At 50.8% G+C, this 23,221-nt stretch overlaps 12 protein-coding genes across 14 annotated transcripts; 5 read left to right on the top strand and 7 right to left on the bottom strand.

Annotated features, from left to right (window-relative positions):
* Window positions 1-532: 532 nt before the first annotated feature.
* On the bottom strand, window positions 533-1,396 carry TERG_01955 (uncharacterized protein; the record flags this gene model as incomplete). Its single annotated transcript, XM_003237186.2, has 1 exon — window positions 533-1,396. The coding sequence occupies one exon, from the start codon at window positions 1,394-1,396 to the stop codon at window positions 533-535; it is 864 nt and encodes a 287-aa protein (XP_003237234.2).
* A 1,129-nt stretch (window positions 1,397-2,525) lies between these two features.
* On the bottom strand, window positions 2,526-3,675 carry TERG_01954 (uncharacterized protein; the record flags this gene model as incomplete). Its single annotated transcript, XM_003237185.1, has 2 exons — window positions 2,526-3,590; window positions 3,670-3,675. 2 exons carry the CDS (start codon window positions 3,673-3,675, stop codon window positions 2,526-2,528), a joined length of 1,071 nt encoding a protein of 356 aa, XP_003237233.1.
* A 385-nt stretch (window positions 3,676-4,060) lies between these two features.
* TERG_01953 (60S acidic ribosomal protein P2) lies at window positions 4,061-5,222 on the top strand. Its single transcript, XM_003237184.2, has 3 exons — window positions 4,061-4,331; window positions 4,401-4,572; window positions 4,659-5,222. Exons 2-3 carry the CDS (start codon window positions 4,414-4,416, stop codon window positions 4,839-4,841), a joined length of 342 nt encoding a protein of 113 aa, XP_003237232.1. The 5' UTR covers window positions 4,061-4,331; window positions 4,401-4,413; the 3' UTR covers window positions 4,842-5,222.
* A 21-nt stretch (window positions 5,223-5,243) lies between these two features.
* TERG_01952 (40S ribosomal protein S15) lies at window positions 5,244-6,626 on the top strand. Of its 2 annotated transcripts, XM_003237183.2 has the most exons (5): window positions 5,368-5,506; window positions 5,574-5,592; window positions 5,720-5,777; window positions 5,913-6,209; window positions 6,285-6,626. In XM_003237183.2, exons 1-5 carry the CDS (start codon window positions 5,489-5,491, stop codon window positions 6,352-6,354), a joined length of 462 nt encoding a protein of 153 aa, XP_003237231.1. In that variant the 5' UTR covers window positions 5,368-5,488; the 3' UTR covers window positions 6,355-6,626. The 2 variants fall into 2 exon arrangements, with proteins under 2 accessions (XP_047605540.1, XP_003237231.1); XM_047749354.1 differs by lacking the exon at window positions 6,285-6,626 and having other exon boundaries at window positions 5,244-5,506; window positions 5,913-6,284.
* A 521-nt stretch (window positions 6,627-7,147) lies between these two features.
* Window positions 7,148-8,796, bottom strand: TERG_01951 (uncharacterized protein; the record flags this gene model as incomplete). 2 transcript variants are annotated; one of them, XM_003237182.2, is made up of 3 exons in its annotated part: window positions 7,148-8,071; window positions 8,140-8,442; window positions 8,524-8,796. In XM_003237182.2, 3 exons carry the CDS (start codon window positions 8,794-8,796, stop codon window positions 7,148-7,150), a joined length of 1,500 nt encoding a protein of 499 aa, XP_003237230.2. The 2 variants fall into 2 exon arrangements, with proteins under 2 accessions (XP_003237230.2, XP_047605539.1); XM_047749353.1 differs by lacking the exon at window positions 8,524-8,796 and having other exon boundaries at window positions 8,140-8,286.
* A 1,095-nt stretch (window positions 8,797-9,891) lies between these two features.
* Window positions 9,892-10,770, top strand: TERG_01950 (uncharacterized protein; the record flags this gene model as incomplete). Its single annotated transcript, XM_003237181.1, has 2 exons — window positions 9,892-10,095; window positions 10,210-10,770. The coding sequence occupies 2 exons, from the start codon at window positions 9,892-9,894 to the stop codon at window positions 10,768-10,770; spliced, it is 765 nt and encodes a 254-aa protein (XP_003237229.1).
* A 363-nt stretch (window positions 10,771-11,133) lies between these two features.
* Window positions 11,134-13,283, top strand: TERG_01949 (uncharacterized protein; the record flags this gene model as incomplete). The annotated part of the gene is made up of 4 exons (XM_003237180.1): window positions 11,134-11,233; window positions 11,306-12,018; window positions 12,106-12,492; window positions 12,561-13,283. The coding sequence occupies 4 exons, from the start codon at window positions 11,134-11,136 to the stop codon at window positions 13,281-13,283; spliced, it is 1,923 nt and encodes a 640-aa protein (XP_003237228.1).
* Window positions 13,284-13,670: 387 nt separating this feature from the next.
* On the bottom strand, window positions 13,671-17,287 carry TERG_01948 (carbamoyl-phosphate synthase, large subunit; the record flags this gene model as incomplete). Its single annotated transcript, XM_003237179.1, has 2 exons — window positions 13,671-16,849; window positions 16,915-17,287. The coding sequence occupies 2 exons, from the start codon at window positions 17,285-17,287 to the stop codon at window positions 13,671-13,673; spliced, it is 3,552 nt and encodes a 1,183-aa protein (XP_003237227.1).
* Window positions 17,288-17,814: 527 nt separating this feature from the next.
* Window positions 17,815-18,147, bottom strand: TERG_11781 (uncharacterized protein; the record flags this gene model as incomplete). Its single annotated transcript, XM_047750842.1, has 1 exon — window positions 17,815-18,147. One exon carries the CDS (start codon window positions 18,145-18,147, stop codon window positions 17,815-17,817), a length of 333 nt encoding a protein of 110 aa, XP_047605538.1.
* Window positions 18,148-18,410: 263 nt separating this feature from the next.
* On the top strand, window positions 18,411-19,246 carry TERG_01947 (uncharacterized protein; the record flags this gene model as incomplete). The annotated part of the gene is made up of 2 exons (XM_003237178.1): window positions 18,411-18,594; window positions 18,642-19,246. 2 exons carry the CDS (start codon window positions 18,411-18,413, stop codon window positions 19,244-19,246), a joined length of 789 nt encoding a protein of 262 aa, XP_003237226.1.
* Window positions 19,247-20,604: 1,358 nt separating this feature from the next.
* Window positions 20,605-22,812, bottom strand: TERG_11780 (uncharacterized protein). Its single transcript, XM_047750841.1, has one exon. It carries the CDS (start codon window positions 21,289-21,291, stop codon window positions 20,953-20,955), a length of 339 nt encoding a protein of 112 aa, XP_047605537.1. The 5' UTR covers window positions 21,292-22,812; the 3' UTR covers window positions 20,605-20,952.
* A 44-nt stretch (window positions 22,813-22,856) lies between these two features.
* On the bottom strand, window positions 22,857-23,180 carry TERG_11779 (uncharacterized protein; the record flags this gene model as incomplete). Its single annotated transcript, XM_047750840.1, has 1 exon — window positions 22,857-23,180. The coding sequence occupies one exon, from the start codon at window positions 23,178-23,180 to the stop codon at window positions 22,857-22,859; it is 324 nt and encodes a 107-aa protein (XP_047605536.1).
* Between the last annotated feature and the right edge of the window lie 41 nt (window positions 23,181-23,221).

Below are 23,221 nucleotides of genomic sequence, written 5' to 3'. Positions count from 1 at the left end.
TCTATTTCTATATTTTTGACGTTTGACATAACCCGAAAAAAAAAAAAAGGTACCATTAACGACTTGACTGCCACGACCTTTTTCTTATTACTGACACTTCTCTTTGCACCGTTCTCTTCTTCACTGCCTTTCTGTTTTCTTGCTCCCCTCCTACCAGGAACTATGAGTTTTCGTCCGAACAGCACGATGTTGGTGCTGTTTGTTTGTTTCAGGAACTCTTTATAAATCTCATTCAACATAATTCAACATATAACTCCAGCGAGGACCTATGAATTTCGACTATCGTTAACTTCCTTTTTTCTCTTCGTTTGTTACCTGGCAAGTCCATACCGGATATTTTTTACTTTATTGGTTGCTTTCTACACAGTCAGATTGCTAGACGTATCTTGTTTTCCATGTTCATATGTTCAGCGTTCTCCGTCTGATCAGTTACGGGTCAATTTTGTTGCACCCTTACATAGACTAGCATTCAATATCTGTTCCTCCAGTATGGAAGCAAATAGAAAAATATATATATAGATGTTGTGATTGTTCACAGCTTCGATCCGTCCTCTTGCCTCTCACCAATCAATTCCATAAAACTTTCATGTACTTCTTCCGTCAGGTCACCCGCCTGCATGCTTCGACCTTTCGCTAGAAACGCCCTCCTAGAGCATTCTCGTGTAATAGCGCTGCCTGCCCAAGCAGCCAATAACAACGTAGTTTTCCTTGACATTTTCTTGCCGTGATTGATATCACCGTAAATCTCCTTTTTAATCATTTGAGGATCATCTCCAGAACCCTCATCAGCACTTGAAGTTGAGCCATCGTCCCAAAGCCCGTCATGATATGCTTTTCTCCACGCCATGAAGGTTCCCAGCGAACCGGTAAGGGTATCGCCTTGCCCACCACTTCGTTTCTTCCCGCCTTCAACATCAGATATAATGGATACATCACCATTAGAAATGACATCATGAGGTCCTTTTTGGATAATTAAAACACCGCCCAGCGCACGAGATAGTTTCTCACACGCATCAGACCTGGATTTCTCCTTGTCCGAGTCGGACTTGCCCTCGCTCGATGGGGGGTCAAGGCCAACTGATTTGCTGAGTCGAGCAAATTCCACCACATTGGGAGTCAATATACACTCTTTATAGCCGTGTACTAGCTTAGGATCGTTTTGAACAAGTATCAAGGCATCAGCATCCATGACCAATGCAACGTTTTGTTTAATTGCCTCTTTGATCACACTGGCTGTTATCTTCTGAGTTAACGGGTCACGACCAAGGCCTGGTCCAATAACGAGGGCATGAAGACGGGGCAGAAAGCCAACAATTGGTTTGACGTAATCTGATATGCTCTTGTTAGGAGTATCATTCTGCACGCTTGAGCTGCTCTGTAGGATCGGATGAACCATCAGATTTGGTGAGTATGTTTTGATTACTGGCGCGGCAGATGGCTCGCATATAACATGGCTCTTCGTTGAATCTGTTAGTAGTATATTCTCTCTCAGTAATATGTAGATTGCCTTACCATATCACAGCCTAGTTTTGCTGATGCCATGGCAGAGAAGTAAGGAGCACCAGTGTAACTAAACAACCAACAGCAACAGTCAATGAAAAAAAGGTTCCCTCAATATTCCATAGTAAATATGGGATCATTCACGGTCCCATTAAGGTATTATTAGGAAGCCCGCCCTCTGAAGGATAACTACGCTGCAAATAGTAGAGAAAGTGGCATACTCAGAACTTCCCCCTATAACACATACACGGCCAAGTTGACCTTTTAATTAATGTTAGCAGAATGACGACCTGTGATGCTGCAAAAGAAACCTCGAAGATATAAGGCAATGCATAGAGAATACACTATTGCTTACCTTTATGGAATCGTTCCAGCATTGGCGGGACAATCTTACGGACCTTGTCGAGGATAGTCTTCGATGCCGATGACATATTTGGAGATGTAGCAGCAGACATGGGAGCCAGATGATATGCTTGAAATGACGGGTATTGTAGTATACCTATTTATGGATGAGTGTGAGTGTCCGTATCCAGGAGATGGTGGTCGGGAGTTGATGGTTGTAAGTTGTGGTCGAAACAAGCTTAAATAAATAGCTATGATGTCACTGTTTATTTGGTTATCGATAGCCAACCTGTATTCCTAGATTGTTACATGGATTGCAAGTAGGGAACAAGGAAGAACAATGAACCCAGGGGATTTATAACCTGATGATAAAGAGAGGAACAGATAACTATGGAACAAACAGCCTTTGATAATAAGCGCCTATGAAAAGCCAGTGAATTTCTTATGGCGCCTATGCTTCCCTCCATGCTATAACAAAGAAAAGACCAGACGTCGTACAATCATACAGTGCAGAAAGAGTAAAGGTCGCTAAACAATTAATAGAACGAGGTATCGCTAAAGCCACGGCAGATATTGCTACGGCTGAGTCAAAGGACAAATCAAGGAAATAAATAGGTCTGGCAGTGGTTGGTTCAGGGCGGGTGCATGTGCTGTTTGGTAACAATAGGAGGTAGATTCCTTTATTAGCGCCGTGACTTAGCAAGCGCATTTAGTTTCATCTTGCGCTCCATCTTTTCTTTCTTTGCTGCCATCTCGAGCCTGAGCTCTTCGGCATCTTCTTGTTTGGCGATTCTTAGCGCGGTCTGCTCCTCTTCTTCGACGTCGAGGAAGCCCGCTTCCATATCGGATTCGTCAGAATAATCGTCCTCGTCTTCATAGCCATAGTCGCCTTCGTCTTCTTCGTCCGTCCCAAGGTACTCATTTCTAGAAGCGCGACGGCTCTTGATACGGCCATACGAAGCTTCTCTGCCTTGGGCACGACGAGAAGGTAGGCCGGATGTGCCAGAGTAGGAGGACTCCGACGACCGTGCTGGGGGCAAGCTGCCCGGTCGTGGACGAGCGGTACCTTTATATGCCTCTTGTTTGCCCATTTCGGCTTGACGAGCTTTCAAAATGGCTTCTTTGGTGCTCCTTGAGGGAGCGGTAGCTGCAGATTTCTCGGTTGACAACTTCCGGTTTGCGGGTTCTCGATCCCGCTGTTTGGCTTCCTCTGTCATTTTCTTTTGTTGAACTTTGCTCTTCTTATCCTTGGGAACAGCCTGGTGCTTTATTAACCCAACGGCAGCCGGTGCCTTATTCTGCAGTGCCTTTGCCTCGGCCATGATTGCTGCATAGGAGCCCTTAGGGGGCGGCTTGGTTGAAACAGGAGCAGCACTGGTTTTAGACAGGACAGGTTTTGAAGCAGCTGTCGTGGAAGAGGCCGGTTTGGACGCAGGTTTACGAGCAGCATCGCTGTCCCTAGGCAGGCGTGAGGCCGGAGTCACAGGTTGAGGTGAAGAAGAAGGCAACGGCTTTGAAAATCGATCGTTCCGCGGAGCTGGTCGTGTCAGCTGTTCATCCGCTTTTCGTTTCTGGGCTGTGCCTGTATAGCCATTACTGTTTCCACTAATCGAGGTTGCTGCCAGCTTTGAGTTCAGGGAAGGCTTCTGGTTTGAGGACGTCGAGTCTGGGGTTGTACTTTTAGGTGGGGGAGGCGGGGTGATAGACACCTCCCCAGTCTCGATAGAGGAGAGAACGGAGTTTAGAAACTGGTTATGGGAGTCAAGATGTCAGTCATATGCCAGCAAAGAACTCGTTGGCTGGCCTGCAGGTGTCTCAAAGACTCACGCTCATTGTAGCAGGGTAGTATTGGATATTGTATGTAGCTCAGTATGTTTGGAAGGCAGAAACCGGTCACCAGCGATGACTGGAGTTTGAAAACAACTCATGATTCCCAGACAGAGAATCACCTCATAGCGAGAAGAGTCCGTTTTGCGGATCTTTATATCGGACTTATCGCCGCTTCATATATGGCCTGGCAGGGGGGTTGCAGGCGCTAGGAATGAGGTCTCAGGCAGCAGCTGGGGGCCCAGAGAGCCGCTGGAAGGAGACAAAGCGTCGGCACTGGTCGCGGCACCGGGATGCGACAGGCAGCAGCGGCGCAGGAGGTCTCGTTGGCGCTGAGTTGTTGAGAGTTAGCGAGCTCGACTCAAGAGGAGGATTTCAACGACGTATTTATAGCAAAAGGAAGAAAAAAAAAAGGCAAAGACGACCTGCTTACGTCATCAGAGTGACCGTGGCCTAAAGCGGACTAGCGCTGAGGCTCGCTTACTCTATAGATTATGTAAGCACACTTTCATCTTTTTGAGCTCTTTTTTTGGGCTTTTTTTTTGGGCGATTTTTCTTTTCTCTTCCACAACGACAACCAAAAGCCCTGAACTTGACGTCTCAGTCTCCGCCCAACTCGCGGTTAAATCGATTGTTTCTCTTGTTCACTCCTCATCTAACAGGTAAGGGAGTGCTGCTGAACTCGACGGGGGATGGACGAATTTGATTTGAGAACTAACAGTTGTATATAGAAAACATTTCAAAATGAAGCACCTCGCAGCTTTCCTTCTCCTCGGCCTTGCCGGCAACTCCTCGCCATCTGCCAGCGATATCAACGATGTTCTCTCCTCCGTCGGTATTGATGCCGACAACGAGCGCGTTGAGAAGCTCCTCGCCGAGCTCGAGGGCAAGGACATCCAGGAAGTAAGATATTTCCTCCCCGTCACCAATTGTCTTATGTGCGCGCGAATATAGGATAGGACATAGGCTAATCAAGCGCTTTGTAATAGTTGATTGCCGAGGGTTCTACCAAGCTCGCCTCCGTCCCAAGTGGTGGTGCCGGTGGTGCTGCTGCTGCTCCTGCCGCTGGCGGTGCTGCTGGTGGTGACGCTGCTGCCCCCGCCGAGGAGGCCAAGAAGGAGGAGCCAGAGGAGGACTCTGATGAGGACATGGGCTTCGGTCTCTTCGACTAAGCGCATCCTCTACGGGATACTACCAAAAAGAAAAAATAAAAAGAATTACGGCAGTGAATCGTTCGTTCGGCGTGTAACCAACAATGATGATGGATATGACTCAGCTCAGTCGGTGGAATATCTGTTTGATGCATTTACAGACATTATGATCTGGGTTTGGGCAACGGCTTGTCTTGTTATCAGCAGGAATCGCTGTCTTATCATAAACCACAGCAGGCTTTTAGTCTGTTGACACCATCGCAATGCAACTCGGCCTTACGGCTCCCTGCTGAATTTTCTACACCAGTATTACCTCCTCCAGAGTAACCCTTGTAATGAATACGTCAAATAGACGCACATTGTAGCTCATCGCCTCCAATCCCGCTGTCCCCGCTGCCCAGTGGCCTGGCCAAGGGCAGTCAGCGCGGGCGCGATCTGATATCGGATAATAGTTAAGCCATCCCGTCAATAGGGTTGCTTACATAAGGAATCCACTTAGGGCTAAGGTCGCTTAACCGAATTCGCTCCTCCACCTTTCGCGATCCAAATCGACTTTTTTCGACGTCGAGAAAGAAAACGAGACAGACAAACCCAACTTTTCGACAGTTTCTCTCCCCTTCTCGCATCCAAGGGCAAGCCAGTTTTGCCGAGAGAATAACACCGCAATCATGGCTGACGTTGAATATGTAAGTAACTGTGACTTTTTTGGTAAGAATCAGGATGGATTGAACTTGCGACTGACTGTTTCTATAGAACGCCGAGGAGGCTGCCGGTACGTGCTAGATGGCCCTGGGATATCTTTAACGAAAGAGGAGGACTGTTTTTTGGTTGATTTGCGAGGCTATGTCGATGGATGGGATGAAGAGAGTGCGGCTAGCTGACGAAACGACCACCAACAGAGATCAAGCGAAAGAGAGCCTTCCGCAAGTTTTCCTACCGTGGAATCGACCTCGACCAGTACGTTTCAAACCCCTGGGCTGCCCATATGAAATGAACCTGCCCAGCACGTTTTAATGCTCCGTTTTTGCGACAAATATCCGCGCTACCAGTTCGATAAGGGGAACATACGATCTAATGAAATAACTCTTGCAGACTCCTTGACCTCTCCTCCGAGCAGCTCCGAGATGTCGTTCACGCCCGTGCCCGCCGCAGATTCAACCGTGGCCTCAAGCGCAAGCCAATGGGCCTGATCAAGAAGCTCCGCAAGGCCAAGCAGGAGGCTAAGCCCAACGAGAAGCCAGATCTCGTCAAGACACATCTTCGTGACATGATTGTCGTACCGGAGATGATCGGCAGCGTCATCGGAATCTACTCTGGAAAGGAATTCAACCAGGTCGAGATCAAGCCCGAGATGGTTGGCCACTACTTGGCTGAGTTCTCTATCTCATAGTACGTCGTTTCCTATTCTCACCAGGCAGTTGATAATGGGATGTCTTTTTCTAACTTTGTTTTCCCCCATTTTAGCAAGCCTGTCAAGCACGGTCGACCCGGTATCGGTGCCACCCACTCTTCCCGTTTCATTCCTCTCAAGTAAACGAATAATCTGCACGCAAACTTGACGTTTTGTACTGGGTCATGTCAAAATGTTTCTATCTTCTCTTACATGGGGCACAAAAGAGACGGGGTTCTTGCTTTGTATGGAAGGGCTTTATATCCAGAACCTCGTTCTCCCAGGTCATGTAACGGCATTGAAAATGGAAAAGCTCTTGGAGAAAACAGCTTTTATCATGCTCATGCCAACCCGCGGCTAGATTTATGATTTTTAATGTATCTAGCAAAAATTTATTCCATACAACCAGTACTCGTACCTTAGCACACCCACCCCTGTTGGGTGCGCCTCATCGCAATGAAATTACCACCGATATGATATTACACTAATGTACCAGAACACCAAATTCATATAGAGGTATAGTAAGGCAATTTCTTAACCATCACAAGTATTATATATCGTCTAGATATATAATAGGATCCTCTTACTAGTAAATAATACTTCCTAATATATTTTTTCTAGTTTCAGGAGATATAGTAGAAGAAAAAGAGACATGCAATATTTTCCCATGTAATTTAGTAACTAGAAAGAAAAGGAATAAGTATCCACTTTCCTCCTTAAGAGTAAGTTCCTTAAAAGAGGACCTCTCTTTTATTTCGAAAGGCTCTATTAATGTGGTAGTCAAGATATAGAAGTAATATCATATCGGTGGTAATTTCATAGCGATGAGTTGCACCCAACAAGGCGCGAAGGTAAGGGTCATTAAGCCTTGCATGTCAGACGCGAGTAATAAGTGGCCACCCAAGGTCATATCCGATCTGTTGCAGGGAAAATAAATTCATCCATCAGTCTCCAGTGTTTCCTCAGCAATATTATTAAGGACCTTCCATGCAGAAGACATAGCTTCGGAAACAGAAGGCGTTGACGGATTGTAGCCAAGTTTCTTGACTGGGGCCATAAGAGCGTCATATTCCACTTTGATAGATCTAGCAACTCCAGGCGTCTCGTACTTCTGGTACTTGTTTAGCTTTGTAAGAATAGGGTAAATCGCCGATACAGGGTCGAATTTGTATTTACTTCCATTGGGAATCTTGCTTGACTGTTCACGTGTGATCGTCATGACCAGTTGTGAAAACACAAACTCATGGTTCGTGCGGGTGGGATGCCACTCGTGAGGATAGAGCACAGGGTCAACAAACAGGTATCGAACCAAACCATGTCGAAAGGCGGACCAAAAGTCCTTGATTTCAAGGAGAGACACCATCAGCTCTGATCGAATCTCTGGATATGGCTGTCGCGTAATAGGCCACAATTTGGTATCATGTAGGACCTTCATGGCGGACTTGAGTTGTTTCACTGCCGATTCGGCCTTGGAACTCCTTGCGGCTGTAAGCAGCTCCCTTGCTTGTTTTTCAGCCTCTTTAAGAGTTTCAACCTCTTCCGGGGATGGATTGGATGGGATGAATTGGTCTTCCCTAGCGGTAGTCCCTTGGGCGCATTTCGAGCATTTGCATGTGAAGAAGTATCTTTCAGCAAGCTGCTTCTGCCGAACCTCGAAAGGATAGGTGTTGTCGATGTAGGATATAAACACCTGCTCATCAGATTTGATTTCGCGCAGGGCTTTCACTGTGATCAGCCCTCCATCAAACCCAACAACGGCATTTGGTTCACAGCTATGATTCATATAGCATGCAAATGGCTGAATGCATAATCCCAGCGGATCACCAAATGCCGTGGTAAATGTGAAGCTATTGACTTCAATCTATGTCCCAAGAAATGCTCAGTATACGGGTATTCCCATTTGACAACAAAATGACATTAGTTACTCACCCTTGCTAAGTATTCGGCGATGGTCTCGACATCAAGTTCTGAGCCCGAATACTCCTTTTCTGCCTTTGCACTGAGCATTATCCGCTCATACTGTTCCTGATTTGATTTTGTAATCTCATCTAGGTGTGAACGAAGACTCAAAAACATGATCAGATCTGACTTCACATGGTCCTCATTCGAATTCCTCAACTTCACTATCCGAAGCACCGCTCTTGAGTTCACAGGGAGAATTTTGGGGTACAGCTTTTTGTATATAGCACATTCATGCTTGTGTATAAGCTTCCAGTTTGCAGATTGACATTTCTATTGTCCGTTAGAAGCCTATTCTCACCGACTAACTGGGTATATTATATACATATATAACTACCTGGAGGGAAAGCTTACCCTGTCGCAATACTTGACTACTTTGCAGCCAGAGCAGGCCCACAGTTTCATGTCAACGTTTGCCATGATGTTGACTCCGAACGGAAGATTTGCAAAGCAGTTCGAGCATGCGTCTTTCAGTCTCTCGGTGCTCAGCACTGTAGAGAACGTTGCAGGCATGCTGAACACGTCTTTGCCCATCTTAATAGTGGACGTTGCGAAGAGACCTCTCCCAGCATCGCCCGCCGGCCGGGGGACCACAGAAGCATTAAACTCTCCGAACGACGCCATCATCGACTAGCTAGATGGTTCCCTGTGAGCTGGCTGCCTTGATATACTGTTGTATAGATGAAGATGAACGGGTCAATATTTTTTCTCTCGCTTGTAGTTTGTCCGTGTGTTTGTTCACTCTGAAGCGACGTTGGGCCGTTGGTCTTGGCGCAAGTCGGACTTCATTCGATGGATTTTTGGCCGTTGAAGAAACATCTACACTCAACTACACTCAACTACAGACAATCTACAGACAATCTACATCTAATGTCTGCTACACGGCACTCGACTGTCTTACAGTTTTTAGACGGTGGTCAAATCTGATCACTAATTTATGGCCCTCTTGATGATGGTATAGCTGGAGAGAGTACAGCTATCCCATGGTACCCCTTTGGCCACTACAGAGACGAGCCTGGTCACGGAGAGAACATTTCTGGAGGAGAATATTGACGTCCTAGTTCTGATGATACCAAAAACGAACTCCAAATATCGGGCTTAATCATCGTGGATCAAACCTATCAAGGACGACTAGCTTGGTTCTCGCTCACACGGGCGCAGCTTGACAGAATAATATTTGTCCGAAGGGCTGTTGTGCGAGAAGAGGAGTCTAAGTAGCGCTTGGAGAAGCGGCAGGTCAGGGCATTCAACGTCCTTTTATAATACTTGGAGCAGGATAATCCTCCATCGAGCATTTCGATGCATCTGCCACTTTTCTCGACGTTGGGTCTTTCTCTGAATATTCACTTCATTTGAACGCAAATGAGGCTGGGAATGGTCCTCTGGTGAATAGTTTTTGTTATCATTACGCACTCTGAGAGTGTACTTTGTATATCATTAACCTGTATCCTCCTAGACAGTCTAGAGATGTGTTTTTATAACAGTTGGGTGGCAGGTCTACCTGGTCAATATCGGGTAGTACTCCTGGTGGTTTATACCGACCATGTAGAGCCTTCTGTTGATTAAAAATCCACGAATCAAAACAAATAGTTTACTAGTATAATTAACCTGCATGAACCGCCTGCTTCACCAAGTCAAAGCCAACATCAATACGCGAGAAACGAATTCAAACACAAGATATTAAGGCAAGGCTTTCTGGATCAGCTATCTACTCGCATGGCAATGTCAGCGAATAGACATGGACCCAACTTCTCATATCAAACCTTCTGCCACTATCTCCCCCGAACAACCGGTGCTTCCTCTTCGCCGACAGACGCAGAGAATATCAACCCCCAGATCAAGCGGATTCTCGGATGCTATCCAGACTCTACTATCTACGGAGCAGGAGGCCATTCGGCCCTGCTATCGATAAGTGACAGTTCATGCGTCAAAGTCTCCTACAAGCCTGGTGGTAAACATCTCATCCACGAACAGGAAATATTCAGACAGCTGGATCTGTCCCATGCCCGTCTATAGCTTGCGCACTCTACTGTGTTCCAGATCTCATCTTCATGGAACTTTACAAGAACGGTACTTCACGAGCGGCTGAACTCGAACAAGGCGCCTCGCCCGCCGGTACTTCAATGGATGCAGCAGCTTTTGGAGGCAGTGGCTTGCCTGGAAGCCCTCGGTTATGCCCACGGGGACATCAACCCCCGAAACATCATGGTCACCGAAGACGACCATCTCAGACTCATCGACTTTGACCATTCGCTCAAACTCGGCGAAGACCTGGAAGTTGGAGACTACCCTCATGTTCGTCCCATAAGCATGGCGGAAAACACGGCACAGCCCGGTGGTACGTTTAGCGTAGCGAGTGCCGCTACAGAGCTATTTGCTCTCGGGTCTATCTTCTGGTACATGGTACGAGGCACGGAGCTGTGGGCTGGTGTGCAGGGGCTAGATCTCGTTGACCGGCTTACAGCCCGTACATGCCCGGAGATGGACCTTGAAGATCCCGTTAACCGGATCATCAGAGAGTGCTGGACGGGGAGATTTGGTTCCGTGGCTGCACTGGCAGCCAGCTTGCATCCGCCAGCTGGCGTATTCGAGAGATCTTGAGCAGAACAAGAATCTATGCGGGCAGCCTTACAGGTTGATATGTGGCTACCTTGAGGGAGAACAAACCCTGTACTCCTGGCCCGTCGGACGTCTAGATCTCGGCTGCACAAGCGGGCTGGCCGCTGAATCTCAGCTCGAAGGATATCAAAAAAACAGATCCAAAACACTTCATTAAACCGCCAGGGCTGCCCCCGCTTAGATAAGGCAGCATACTTGGCGAATGGCCAGCGTCTAATTGGCTGGGCTGCGCACTTTTGGGCATCCGGAGGCCGGCTGTGGCCTGAGGGCGACGGCAAGATATAAACAAACTTGTTCGTTGATCTCGCGTTGACATGGAATAATCCCAGCTTACGGATCCAGACGATGGCATATTATGAACATGAGCCGGATTTCAGTGTCCATTTCGGCAAGACAACGTGTCTACTCTGCAGACACGTTGCAACCCCCGAGTCCCCTACCCTCGGTGGGTTTTGAGCCCCTGCTAATCTTTCTATTTGACTATTTGGTCGCACGGCACTAATAAGTTTGAGTACAGATCTACACGGACATGACCTTGGAACTCGGGAGTGTAAGCGATTATGTTTAGTGTGCATGATACATCCGATAGAGAAGCCATGGATGCACACGCTCTGTTACGACCTGCTGAAGGCCAGCAATAGGTCCAACGAGCCGACGCTCGAGGACCTGCAGAGATTCGGGAAGGCAGTCAGGCCCCTGTACAAGCCTGCGGATAGTGAGGATATCGACAGTGCGTCTTCCCGCGAGGGGCTCTTCTCCAGCCATGCACGGCCCATTGTGGAACAGAGTCTCCGGGTCGACCTGTTTGAGAGACTGCCAGCGGAAATCCAGGCTATTATTCTTAGCTATATCGGCCCATGCTGGTATCTGATCCTGCTGGGGGAGAGCCGCAGATTGATCGAGGAGTTGAGAAATGGTCGTAAGAGCCGCCAGAGTGAGCAATTCAGCCTGGAAAAAGAGGTATATATCTCGCGAATACCTTACCAGGGCAATTCCTATATTTCTACTATCTGCAATGAACCACCGGAGCCTGGCCTGGATGGCTTGAAGCTAGAGTGTTTGAAAGTACCAGATAGCCTGAGCAAGATCGTGCTATCAACTGACCATATTGGTGTACGCGGAATACAATGTGTGGTGGAGGGGGGCACTCCCCCACCATCAGATGGGTCACCATGGTATGAATTTTTTGACGTCTCAGACCGCAGCCAGGCGCTACATGTTGCTACTGAGGTAGTAGGAATGAACCTCCCCCCCCCCCCCCCCTTTCCCCCCCGCCACGAGTGAGTTATTCAATCTGACAAGTTGAGGTACGATTAGGGTCTATTTGTTAGAAAAATGCGGCGGGTCGAGGGGGAGGAAATCCACAACGATTCCCCCCTCTGGAGCACTCCGTCACCACCCGCATTCCAGCCGTGGAACGTGTATGACGATCGAGGAGGTCGTCGCTTAGACTACGTCAGCCTTGATGAGGAGGGTATACAGGGTCTCGTAGTGTGCTGCTACGGCGTGGCCAACGGGGGCTTGTTTGCCTTCTCCGGCGTTTCCAAACCATTCAAGCGGTTTGTCACCTCCATGCAACAAAACATCAGAACGGGCCCCATTTTCTGGATGTATTTTCCAATAAACGACGGCGAACAAATCGAGGCAGCATGGGTTCGCAAGATCAAAGGGTTATACGGCCAGATGTCCAACCCGGTATTAGTTGTACGTTCCATCTAAGTGTATCCCCAGCCCGCCAGCAAAGCCGGTCTGCTAACTAGCTAACGGTATAGATCAAAACGACGTTCGGAAGAACAGCTACATTCGGGCCCTACCACCGCGAAGACTACCGGCGGAAAGATGAGCTCATCCCGCTCGTCAAAGACAGCGACGGAACTATCTCAGGATTCATCCATGACGGACTAGACACAGACAAGCACGAAATCTCTCTATTCGGACTGACCTGCCGGAACCAAGACGGCAACGACAACGACAACGGCAACGACCCAAGCGACGACCACCACGACGACCACGAACACGAGCCCAGCGACAACAACAACGGCACAAAACTGTCCCCACCACCCGTTGAAAACTACATCTCTCCCCCGCCCTATGCTGCTGACGGACTACAGGCTTTGAATTGGTACATGACCGAGGCGCGGTTGGATGGAGTTTGCCGTGTGCGCGCGTGCAGGGATCTAGAGCAAGCGCACAACCCATGCATTGGAGTGCTACTTTACTATGATAACGGGCGCGCAGAGACCCTGGGCCAGATACGCTGGGACCAGGAAGTGTCGCAGGATATAAACGTTCCCGTACGACTTAGGCGGGGGAAGCTTGACGGGAACCCGTACGTTGCGGACATCCAGGGCATGGCTGCTGCTGGATGTGGCCCAACCGAGGGTGAGCCGGGTGATGAGTGGCTTGAGTTGCCGCGGACAGGGACGATGGTGTGGTGGTTTTGTATTTCGCGGGACATTATCTCTGTGTATGGCCATTGTACTCATTGTCGATAGATCTAGCCATACCTAAGGCGTGGGATGTATGTCTGTCTGCGCTATGCCTCCTAGTCAGTCAGGCAGTCGGCAGCTCCGAAAGAAGGGCCCAACCTAGTGGTCGAGGCGGTCCGCGGGCGGGAAGTTAAACTTAAAGGCCGAAGTTAACTTTACAGCAACCGCCGTCTCGAGTCTGTCATAAATAGATTGATAAAGAGAAAAAAATAATAATAATAGAAATATATATCAATCAACTTCCGTCAATGGATCAATAATAAATCAGACAATGTCTATCTATCTGCTAGTCGTGCTATTTCAAAACGATGCGCCGAAATAGAAGTTTTCCGAACCAACCGAACCGAACCGAACCGAAGCACAGCACGTAAAAAAAGCACCCCAAATAGCGCCTTACACCAACTTCCTACCCACGAAATCCGACCAGCTACGCACCTCAGACGGAATGCCTTCCTTCTTAGGCAGCTTCTCACTCATACATCTGGCAAACAGCAACGCCGTCTTGGGCTCCATGAAAAGCGGCACGCCGAAGTCCACCGCGTTCCTACGCATGACGTAGTTCTCGTCAAGAAGATGCTTACTTCTCTCGCGCGCAATGTTGAAGACTCCCCTGATATCGTTGCGCTCAAACACCTCTCGCAGCTTCCGCTTGTCCTGCTTCGGGAAGTCGATGATTTGAATGTTCAGATCATCCGGCTTAGCGGCGCAGTTTTGCTCGAGGAAGCGCCTGACGGGCTCGCTGGCTACGAATAGCTTGTAGCCTAGCGGATGCACATAATTGACTATCTGCGGGAGTTCAGACATGTCTATATCCCCGCCGAACAGTAGACCTTCGCCTGGTTGAGGGGTGCGGAAGTTCATGGTGGACTGTAGTGAGGCCCAGTAGGCTTCGACCAGGTCCTGGCCGAAACAGGCTATTTCGCCTGTACTTGCCATCTCGACGCCGAGGAAAGGGTCGGCACCGGCGAGTCGGGTCCAGCTGAATTGCGGCACTTTGGTAGCGAGGTAGGGACGGGATTGGGCCATGAGGTCAGTTGGCTGGGGGACGTTGGTGCCGACTAGGGCGCGGGTAGCGGCGTCGATGAAGTTGGTTCCGAGCACCTTGCTGACGAACGGGAACGAGCGGGAGGCGCGCAGGTTGCATTCGATGACTTTCAGGAGAGGCTCGGAGGGGTTTTGCGGGTTCTCGGCTTTGATGATTTGCATGTTAAATGGGCCTGTGATGGAGAAGGCACGGGCGACTTTCTCTGCGATAGTTTTCACGCGGGCCATGATGGAGGTGTCGAGGGAAGCGGGTGGGAGGACGAGAGTTGCATCTCCGGAGTGGACACCTGCGGGCTCGATGTGTTCGCTTACAGCGTGCAGGATGAGAGAGCCCTGAGAGGCCACGGCGTCGACGTCGATTTCTTCTGCGCCCTCGATGAATTTGGTGATTACCACGGGGTGGTCGGGGGAGACGGAGGAGGCGGAGAGGAGCTTCTCTTTGAGCTCGTCGCGGTTGTAGATGACGCTCATGGCGGCGCCGGAGAGGACGTAGCTTGGTCTGACGAGGACGGGGTACTGGACTGATTCAGCGAAGGCCTCTGCGTCCTCGAAGGAGGTGAGTTCCTTCCAGGCGGGCTGGTCGACGCCGATGCTGTCGAGGATCTGGGAGAATTTGTGGCGGTCTTCTGCCTTGTCGATGTCTTCTGGGTTGGTTCCAAGGACGTTTGCGCCGCCAGCCTGCTGGAGACGCAGGGCGATGTTCTGGGGCAACTGGCCGCCGACAGAGACGACGACGCCGGAAGCGCTTTCGAGTTCGTAGATGTCCATTACACGCTCGTAGCTGAGTTCTTCAAAGTAGAGCTTGTCTGCGGTGTCGAAGTCGGTAGAGTAGGTTTCGGGGTTGTAGTTGATCATGACTGTCTTCTTGCCCATGTTGCGTAGAGACAAGGTAGCGTTGACGGCACACCAATCGAACTCAACGGAGCTACCAATGCGGTAGACACCGCTTCCGAGAATGATGGTGCCCTTGTCCTCGAAGGTGACGTCGTGGGAGGAGGCATTGTATGTGGTGTAGAGGTAGTTTGTGTCTGCTGGGAACTCAGCGGCGAGGGTATCGATCTTCTTGACCCAGGGGTGTATGTCGAAGCTCTTTCTGCGAGCTCTGACTGCGTCTTCAGTGGTGTTCAAGCAGAGGGCAATCTGCCTGTCTGAGAAACCCATCTTCTTGGCTTCAAGGAGGACGTCCTTTTGCAGGTCAGACAAGCTAGCGATATGCTGGAGAGACTTGTGCATGTCAACGATATTCTGCAGCTTGTAGAGGAACCACTTGTCTATCTTGCTGAGCTCATGGACGCGGTCGACAGAGTAACCCTCGTGGAGCATAGCCTGGCCAACAGCAAGCCATCTGCGGTCGGTCGGGTTAGCCAGGACCTCGTCGAGGTTTTCAAACTTGTCGCCCTGGAACCCGACGAAGCGCGGGTCGACCTGGCGAATGGCCTTTTGGAAGGACTCTTCAAAGGTACGGCCGATGGCCATGACCTCGCCGACAGACTTCATGGAGCTGCCGATATCCCGCTTGACGTGCTGGAACTTGCTGAGATCCCAGCGCGGGATCTTGGTGACGATGTAGTCGAGACTGGGCTCGAAGTTGGCCGTGGTGGTCTTGGTGACTGCATTGGGCAGTTCGGGCAAAGTATGGCCCAGGCCTATCTTTGCAGCGGTGTATGCAAGGGGGTATCCGGTGGCCTTGGAGGCGAGGGCAGAAGAACGGGACAAGCGAGCATTGACCTCGATGACACGGTAGTCTAGCCCGTCCGGCTGGAGCGCATACTGGACGTTGCACTCGCCGACTACGCCCAGGTGACGGACGATCTTGATGGCAGCGGTACGGAGCATGTGGTATTCTTCATCAGAAAGGGTCTGGCTGGGAGCTACGACGATGCTGTCTCCCGTGTGGATGCCCAGTGGGTCAAAGTTCTCCATGTTGCAGACGGTGATGCAATTGTTGCTCGCATCACGGACGACTTCATACTCGACTTCCTTCCAGCCCTTGAGGGACTTTTCGACCAAGATCTGGGGAGCAAGGGTGAGAGAGCGAGAAGAGAGATCGCGCAGCTCGTCGGGGGTGCTGGCGAACCCGGAGCCGAGTCCACCCAGCGCGTAGGCCGAGCGGACGATAATCGGGTATCCTATCTTGTCAGCAGCAGCGAGGGCATCGTCGACGGAGCTGACGGCAATGGACTCTGCGATGGGGATGTTGATCTCGTTGAGGGCGCGGGCAAAGAGGTCTCTGTCCTCGCTGGTCTCGAGGGTCTTGATGGAGGTACCCAGCACGCGGACGCCGTAGCGGTCAAAGATGCCCATGCGGTTCATCTGGACGCCGAGGTTGAGGGCAGTCTGGCCCCCGAAGGCGAGGAAGATGCCGTCTGGCTGCTCACGCTCGATGACATAGGAGACATACTCGGGGGTGACGGGGAGGTAGTAGACCTCGTCGGCGAGCTTGTGGTCTGTCTGGATGGTCGCGATGTTGGGGTTGATCAGGACAGAGCGGACGCCGGCTTCCTTGAGAGCCTTTAACGCCTGGGAGCCTACAGACCGTTAGTCCAAGAACCAAGTCAAGAATAATAATAGTAATAAATGAAAAGTAACGCACCAGAGTAGTCGAACTCGCCGGCCTGGCCGATGCTGAGCCCTCCGCTGCCGATGACCAGGACTTTCTTGACGTCGACGAGCTTGGAGGAGCTGGCGGTGGAAAAGGCGGACGTTGCCTGCAGCTGGTGAGCCTTGAAGGCGTATCCATTGAGAGGCGGTGCCTGTGCCTGGGGCCGGAGTCTCCCCAGGCTGATGCTGCTCTTGGAGAGGGCGTGCCTGGCCGAGCAGCGAGCAGCCAGGGCGGGCGGCGGGAAGGTCGACTTGAAGCGTCTGGAGGTGGCCGTCACGAAGCTGGTGATGCTGGCGAAGCTGTCGCTGGTGGTGGAGCGCTGCCGGAGCAGGGACGAGAGCAGAGGTTGGGCGCGGAGGGACATCTTGTTGACTGTAGAGTAGTCAAAGTAGAGAGGAATTGGAGAAATCGACGAAGAGATTGACGAAGTTGAAGCTGAAAAGAGGTTGAGAAGTGAAGCTGAGATGTTGAGAGATGAGTCAAAGACGGTGTAACTGAGGACTTTTTTCTCTGGTCCGGATGCCAACAGAACTAACCGGCTAGTGAGAGTGGGAGCTCCAGCGAGGCTAAGTCTTAGTCTTGGGCCCAGCAGAGCCTTAGCGACATCGGAGGCGGTTTGAGACGTAGAGAGTGGTAGATGTAGATGAGATGTAGATGTAGTTGGAGATGTGAAGTTGAGATGAAGTCGAGATGTCGTTAAAAGGCGGAGTTGGCGATGTTTCTCTTCTTATTCTCTTTTTATTCTCTTCTACGACAACGACAGGAAAAGATCAACTACACCTTCAGCCAGACTCGGCTCTACTCAGTATTAATAGGTCAGTCTCTACTTAATCTATCTTACTCCAGCTGACTCTGGATGTAGGAAGACGAGCGACAGACAAGGATGTCTCGCTATAGACCGGGGCCTCCCTGCAGTGGATTGAAGCTGGGGTAAAGACGAGAAGATGAAGATATAAGAAGAGAAGAAGAGAAGAGGAGGATGAAAGCTCTGGCTAGTCTTTGGTTCTGCTCCTGCTGGTCGACGGCAGCAAAGGTGGAAGCAGGAGTAACAGAGCAGCTTCTCTTCTCTTCTCCTGCTAGCCACGCCCTACGGCCTGCAGAGACATGGATGGACAGACGTGGATGAGATGCTTGGATGCTGATGCTGATGCTGATGCTGGATGCAAAGATACCAGAGCCAGCCTTGTGGACGTCAAAGCATGGGAGGAAGACAAGCCTTGCCATGGCCGTTGACTGGCAGTAGTCTCTACTTCTCGACTCTCATTTACTTCTACCGGCTACTTCTACTGGATAATACTTTGAGGTTACAGTGAGAAGAGAGCCAGTCGAATACGAGCTGAAGGAAGATATAACTAAGGTAGAGGATGGAGATAATACGACAGACAGTTGAAAGGCCGGTGGTAGACGAGATGAAGCCGGCAGTTAAGAAGTGAAGATGCTCCAAGTCTTCTCTCACTCTCTTCTTCTCTTCTACATCGATAATCGAGATGAAGGCTGTCCTGTGGCTGCTGCTGGCCGGGCTCTGTCTCTGCCAGAGCTTGACCGTCGACTGGGACAGAGGGCAGCTGGTAGTTAGAGGACTCGATGGAAGGATCATTAAAGATGGAGATGGAGATGGAGATGGAGACTCTCTCTGGCTGGTTTCTTCTTCCTTCGAGTCTCGTCTCTGGGGTGAGTTTCTCTCTTCACTGTTCTGATACTCTTGCTAACAAAAGCAGAATCACCGTCAACTTCGACTTCAACTTCAGCATCACCACTTACCATCACCCTGCCGTCCCTCCTTCTGCGCCTCCACAGGCCTTCTCACATCTTCACCCTCGAACTCCGGCGTGATGGCTCTCCGCTGCTCCTCTCCGCGCCCTTCTCCATCCCCCCAGCCAGACTGACTCAACGCTCTCCATCGTCAGCCTCGCCATCCCCATCAATTGAACCAGCGCCGGGTTTCCGCAAGGACGAACATCCTAACCCGGGTGCCAGCCAGGGCCTGGCATGGGGTGTCACCATCGCCAGTCTCGCGGCCTCGGGTCTCGCAGCGTGGCTTTGCATCTACCGGCTGAGGAAGAGGAGACGACTTGCGGGGGGGCCTAGAGATTCAGCTGGACACAGCATCAACGGCGACGAAGAGGATGAAGTAGGTCAAGTCGATGGGCAGGTCAATGGACAGGTCAATGAAGAACAGGGACAAGGACAAGGACATGGAACCGAGATGGAGGTTCTTCAGGATAGACAAAAGGAGAAGACAGAAGAGAAAGAAGAGACGGGGAAGAAAAGCGAGGCTACAGGTCACCTCGACAGTGCGATGATGGCCCGGCTGGGGGTGTAGAAGACGACATATAGACAGGCAGTCTTATTCTCAATATGACAGTAATAATGACGATGATGGTAGAAATAATTCATGCATCCACGCCGGATACCGCGCTTGAAGAAGACTCGTATCCCTCGACCTATCTGTCCCGTCCATGCATGCATGCACCGCCGACCTGGTCCATCCTGACTCTATCGTCTTTTTGCTTCTTCCTCATCGTCGCCGTCGCCGTCGCCGTCTTCCCCCTGATCGCACCCGGACAGGCAGACTCCTTCATTGGCCTCACTTTCTCCCCCATCAGTGACGTTTTGATCCTGACCATCACCACTTTTCCTCCTTACCAACCGTCTACTTAGCCAATATTTATTCATGCAGTGGACTGTGATCGATCGGCCAGTCGATAATAGATAACTTCGACTGCCGCGTTTCACCCTTGACCGTCTCTTGCGCCTCCGTTGGCCATCTTTGCTCTCTTCCATCTGCAGAGCAAAAGGCTGCTGGAACCCCCTGAAACGAACCAACTCGAGCTCCAGCAAACTAACTCGCTGGTTAGTTCAATCGATCAGTCCGATTGACCCAGATTGACTTTTCAGTTAGTTCGTTTAGTGGCCTTTTTTTGCTTCTTCTTCTTCTTCTCTTCGTTGCTTCTTTTGCTGCGTTTTTTCATCTGGATCTGACAGTCGAGATAGCGTTACGAGCAGACGGTACGAGCATCTCCAGCCAGGAACCGAATAACAATAATGGACAGCGGAGAGCAAACTAGTGATGGCATTGATTTATTGAACCGAGATCGAGATACGGAACGGGACAATGGCATTGAGTTGGCATGGTTGACAGCAGACCGGTCAAGCCACGCAGCGATGACGATACAGTGACATCTGTACTCCAGGCCACCGCGAAATATGTGGCTGCCCTGCCCTCCCTGCTGCCCTCCCTGCTGCTCCTCGCGTTCTTCCCTGGCTCTTCACGGCTGTGGCAAGGGAGTCGGAAGTTAGGAGAAGCGTCCAGGAGCGCGGTGGATCCTGGCGGCAGGCAGAGAGCGCCCTTCATGTCCGTCATGATACTCCTCCTCCTCCTCCTTAATCATCCCTCTTATATGGCCCAAAACCAGGGGGAAGGGAGAGTCTCTGGAGTCCTCGAGGAAGCCCGAGATCGCTTCTCCGGCACTGGATGCAGCTCCATCCGGGACTCCGCAGGCAAAAGCCTCGATGGCGCAGATGAACCTTTCCTCTGGCCTCTGACTTCATGCCTTTAAACACACACTAACTACTCTCTCCTTCCCTCGTTCCGCAATTCACCGCTAGCCAGTCATCTTCTTCTTTTCTTTTTTTTTTACGTCTTTTTTTTTTTTTTTTTTTTTTTTTTTTTTAAACTTGCTGGTTTTTGCTCTTTGGGTAGCAACTGGATGGATGTGCTTGAACTATGCATGGCTGCTGGCCCATGTATATATCTGCGTCTCTGCCCTGTCCCGACGCTGGCTCCTGGACCCCCTTTCTTGTTTGCATTATATTGCATTCATTACCTCCTCGCACAGCTTTAATTTGCTGATCCCAATAGCAAGACGGCGTGGAACATCTGGGCATCGCACAGCAGGCAGTACATCCAGTCCTACTAACTATACTTCTGGACTCGCCCATACCGCTGCTGCTGTCTTGCCTTCTGTCCTTCAATCCTACCAGAGGAAGCGGAAATTTACTGCTCATACCACGTACACGCGGACAGAGCTACGAAATACAGGATAGATGGCCTCCGAAGTGTCTGTCCTGACGGTGCAGCTGCCGGCTGAGGCTGCGTCCAAGCAACAACTTGATACCCGCCAGTTCACCAAACTGCGCTTCCCACAGCATCACCCGCAGCATCACCCTCAATTGCGCCCTGGAGACCGAAGAAATGACCACCCGCGGCCCTCGGATAGCCCTCGCAGCCACAGTCCAAGAGGAGACAGGCGTCACCATGACCCCTATGCGCCGATAACCAGAGTGCGCAGCCGCGAGAACCTCAGCACCCTGCCTACACCACCCGGCACGCCCACGCAGCGCTACTACCGCCCGCGGCTCCAGCATGTCCAGCCCTCAAAGCCATCTCCTGCTGCTGCTGCTCTCCCGGCTGCTCTCCCGGCTGCTCTCCCTACTCCCCCCAGGCCCATAAGCTACTCCTCCGCGGGCTCCTCGCAGTACTCAGACCAGAACGCCAGCCCGCGCGAGCCCTCCTCGACATCCAGCTCGCCTCTCTCGCGCACCCCCGTCTCGGCCTCAGAGCTCGAACACCCACCTTGCTTCACCAACAGCAGCACCGCTGTCCGGCCGAAAAGCAATTGCTCGACTTCCAACCAGTCTACTTCGTCCTCTACTGCTTCTGCCTCTGTGCCCAAGAAAGTAGAATACCATACGCCGCCGCTCACCAACTCGCATTTCTCATGCTACCATTTCCACAAGACCTTCGTGCGCTCAAGTAACGTGCTGTACCCGCTCACTTGCATGACCTGTCTCAAGGCAGACCAGGAAGTGCGTTGGCGATGCGTCTTTTGCTGTCTGCGTATTTGCGCCGACTGTCTCGGCGGTATCAAGCGGTGCAAGGACAGATCGCTCATCGAGTTCATGGAGAAGCTGGTCATGGATCTCGAGGCTGTCGGGACTGCCACCACCACCGAGAAAGGAGAGAGCTCAGCTGATACAGTTGATACTGAACCCGGGCCTGGTCCTGGGCCCGAAGTTGATGATACTGCTCCCGAACCTGCGAGAGAGGCCCAGGTCTAAAACAGTTCGCATATCTTCTACCATGTTGATATTTCGGTTTAACTCGCCTACCTTTTATCTTCTGGACATACGATACCATGCCTTTCTTATGTTTCATCTTACTCACCATTTGTGATATTTTTCTTTTCTTCATTTTCTCTTGCTTGATGGAATTTCATGCTGCAGGGGGGCTTGTTCGTTTATTCGCTACTTCTTACTTACATGATGGTGTTTATCTTCTTCTTCATTTCTTCCTCTTCATTCTCCTTAATGACCATTTGCATATACTTCTCACATATCACTAGGATACAGTCTAGTCTACTCTACTTAGTCTATCTAATTCTCCCTTCATTTCACAACTTCTCTCCGCTACCTAGTTAGGCCAGACAGCGCAGATGTGACACGGTGGAGTCCAGGGATCTGCCTAGCAATGCTTGTCCGCTCAGTATCTCAGTATCTAGCTCTCGTTCGGCCGGATGGGTTCCAGATCTTCTCGAGAGCAAGTTAAGGCAAGTTTATAGCCGAGTCTTGCAGGGTTGCTCGGAAACTACATGTGACGCTGTTGCATCAAGCAAGTCTGGCCATCTAGCATCGGAGGTTGATACGGACATTTACTGATACTGATATTATTGATGGACGTGCTATGGCTGCGATGTGTCTCACGACATTAGCCTACATGCAGGATAGCATGGCGGTGGATGATGGCATGGCTGTGGATAACAGGACTGGCCCACGGCATCCTTGCATGCATACAATAATTATGGATTCCCCAGTGGAGTTGCTCTATTTATACCGTTCTCCCTCCTTCGGGGCAAATTCCGTCACTAGGGATACTGATTTGCAGTGTCCATCACCCGCCTATCCAGTATAGTAGTATCGTTGAGAGCCCGGGCTCAATCGTGGTCTTCCTCCGTCAGCCCCGGACAGCCCTCCATGGCCGCCGTCTCATACCGGAACTTGCACCAGAAGCAATAGTGATACTCCTCGCGCAGATACGCCACAGCCCGGCTCAGCCGCTCCTGTACGCTCAGCGCTTCAAAGGCAGCCAGCTCCTCGTCCTCCTCGTCCTCGTCAGCTTCCACTTCCACCACCTCGCCAGCAGCCGTGCGACCCAGCGCCAGTCTATCATCGGCCTCCAGCTCGTCGTCCGCCAGGACGGCAGCTTCGGGTCTTTCTCCGAGTATATCTGCGAACAGTCTCGTGCAGACACGACTCATACCGTCGACGAGCAGCCTGTTTCTCTCGTAGTGCCGCCTCT

This window comes from Trichophyton rubrum, assembly GCF_000151425.1.
Source record: "Trichophyton rubrum CBS 118892 genomic scaffold supercont2.2, whole genome shotgun sequence".
Classification (NCBI taxonomy): Eukaryota; Fungi; Ascomycota; class Eurotiomycetes; order Onygenales; family Arthrodermataceae; genus Trichophyton; species Trichophyton rubrum.
Note: the sequence above shows the minus strand (reverse complement) of the source record. Positions and strands in the feature narration are given on the sequence as shown.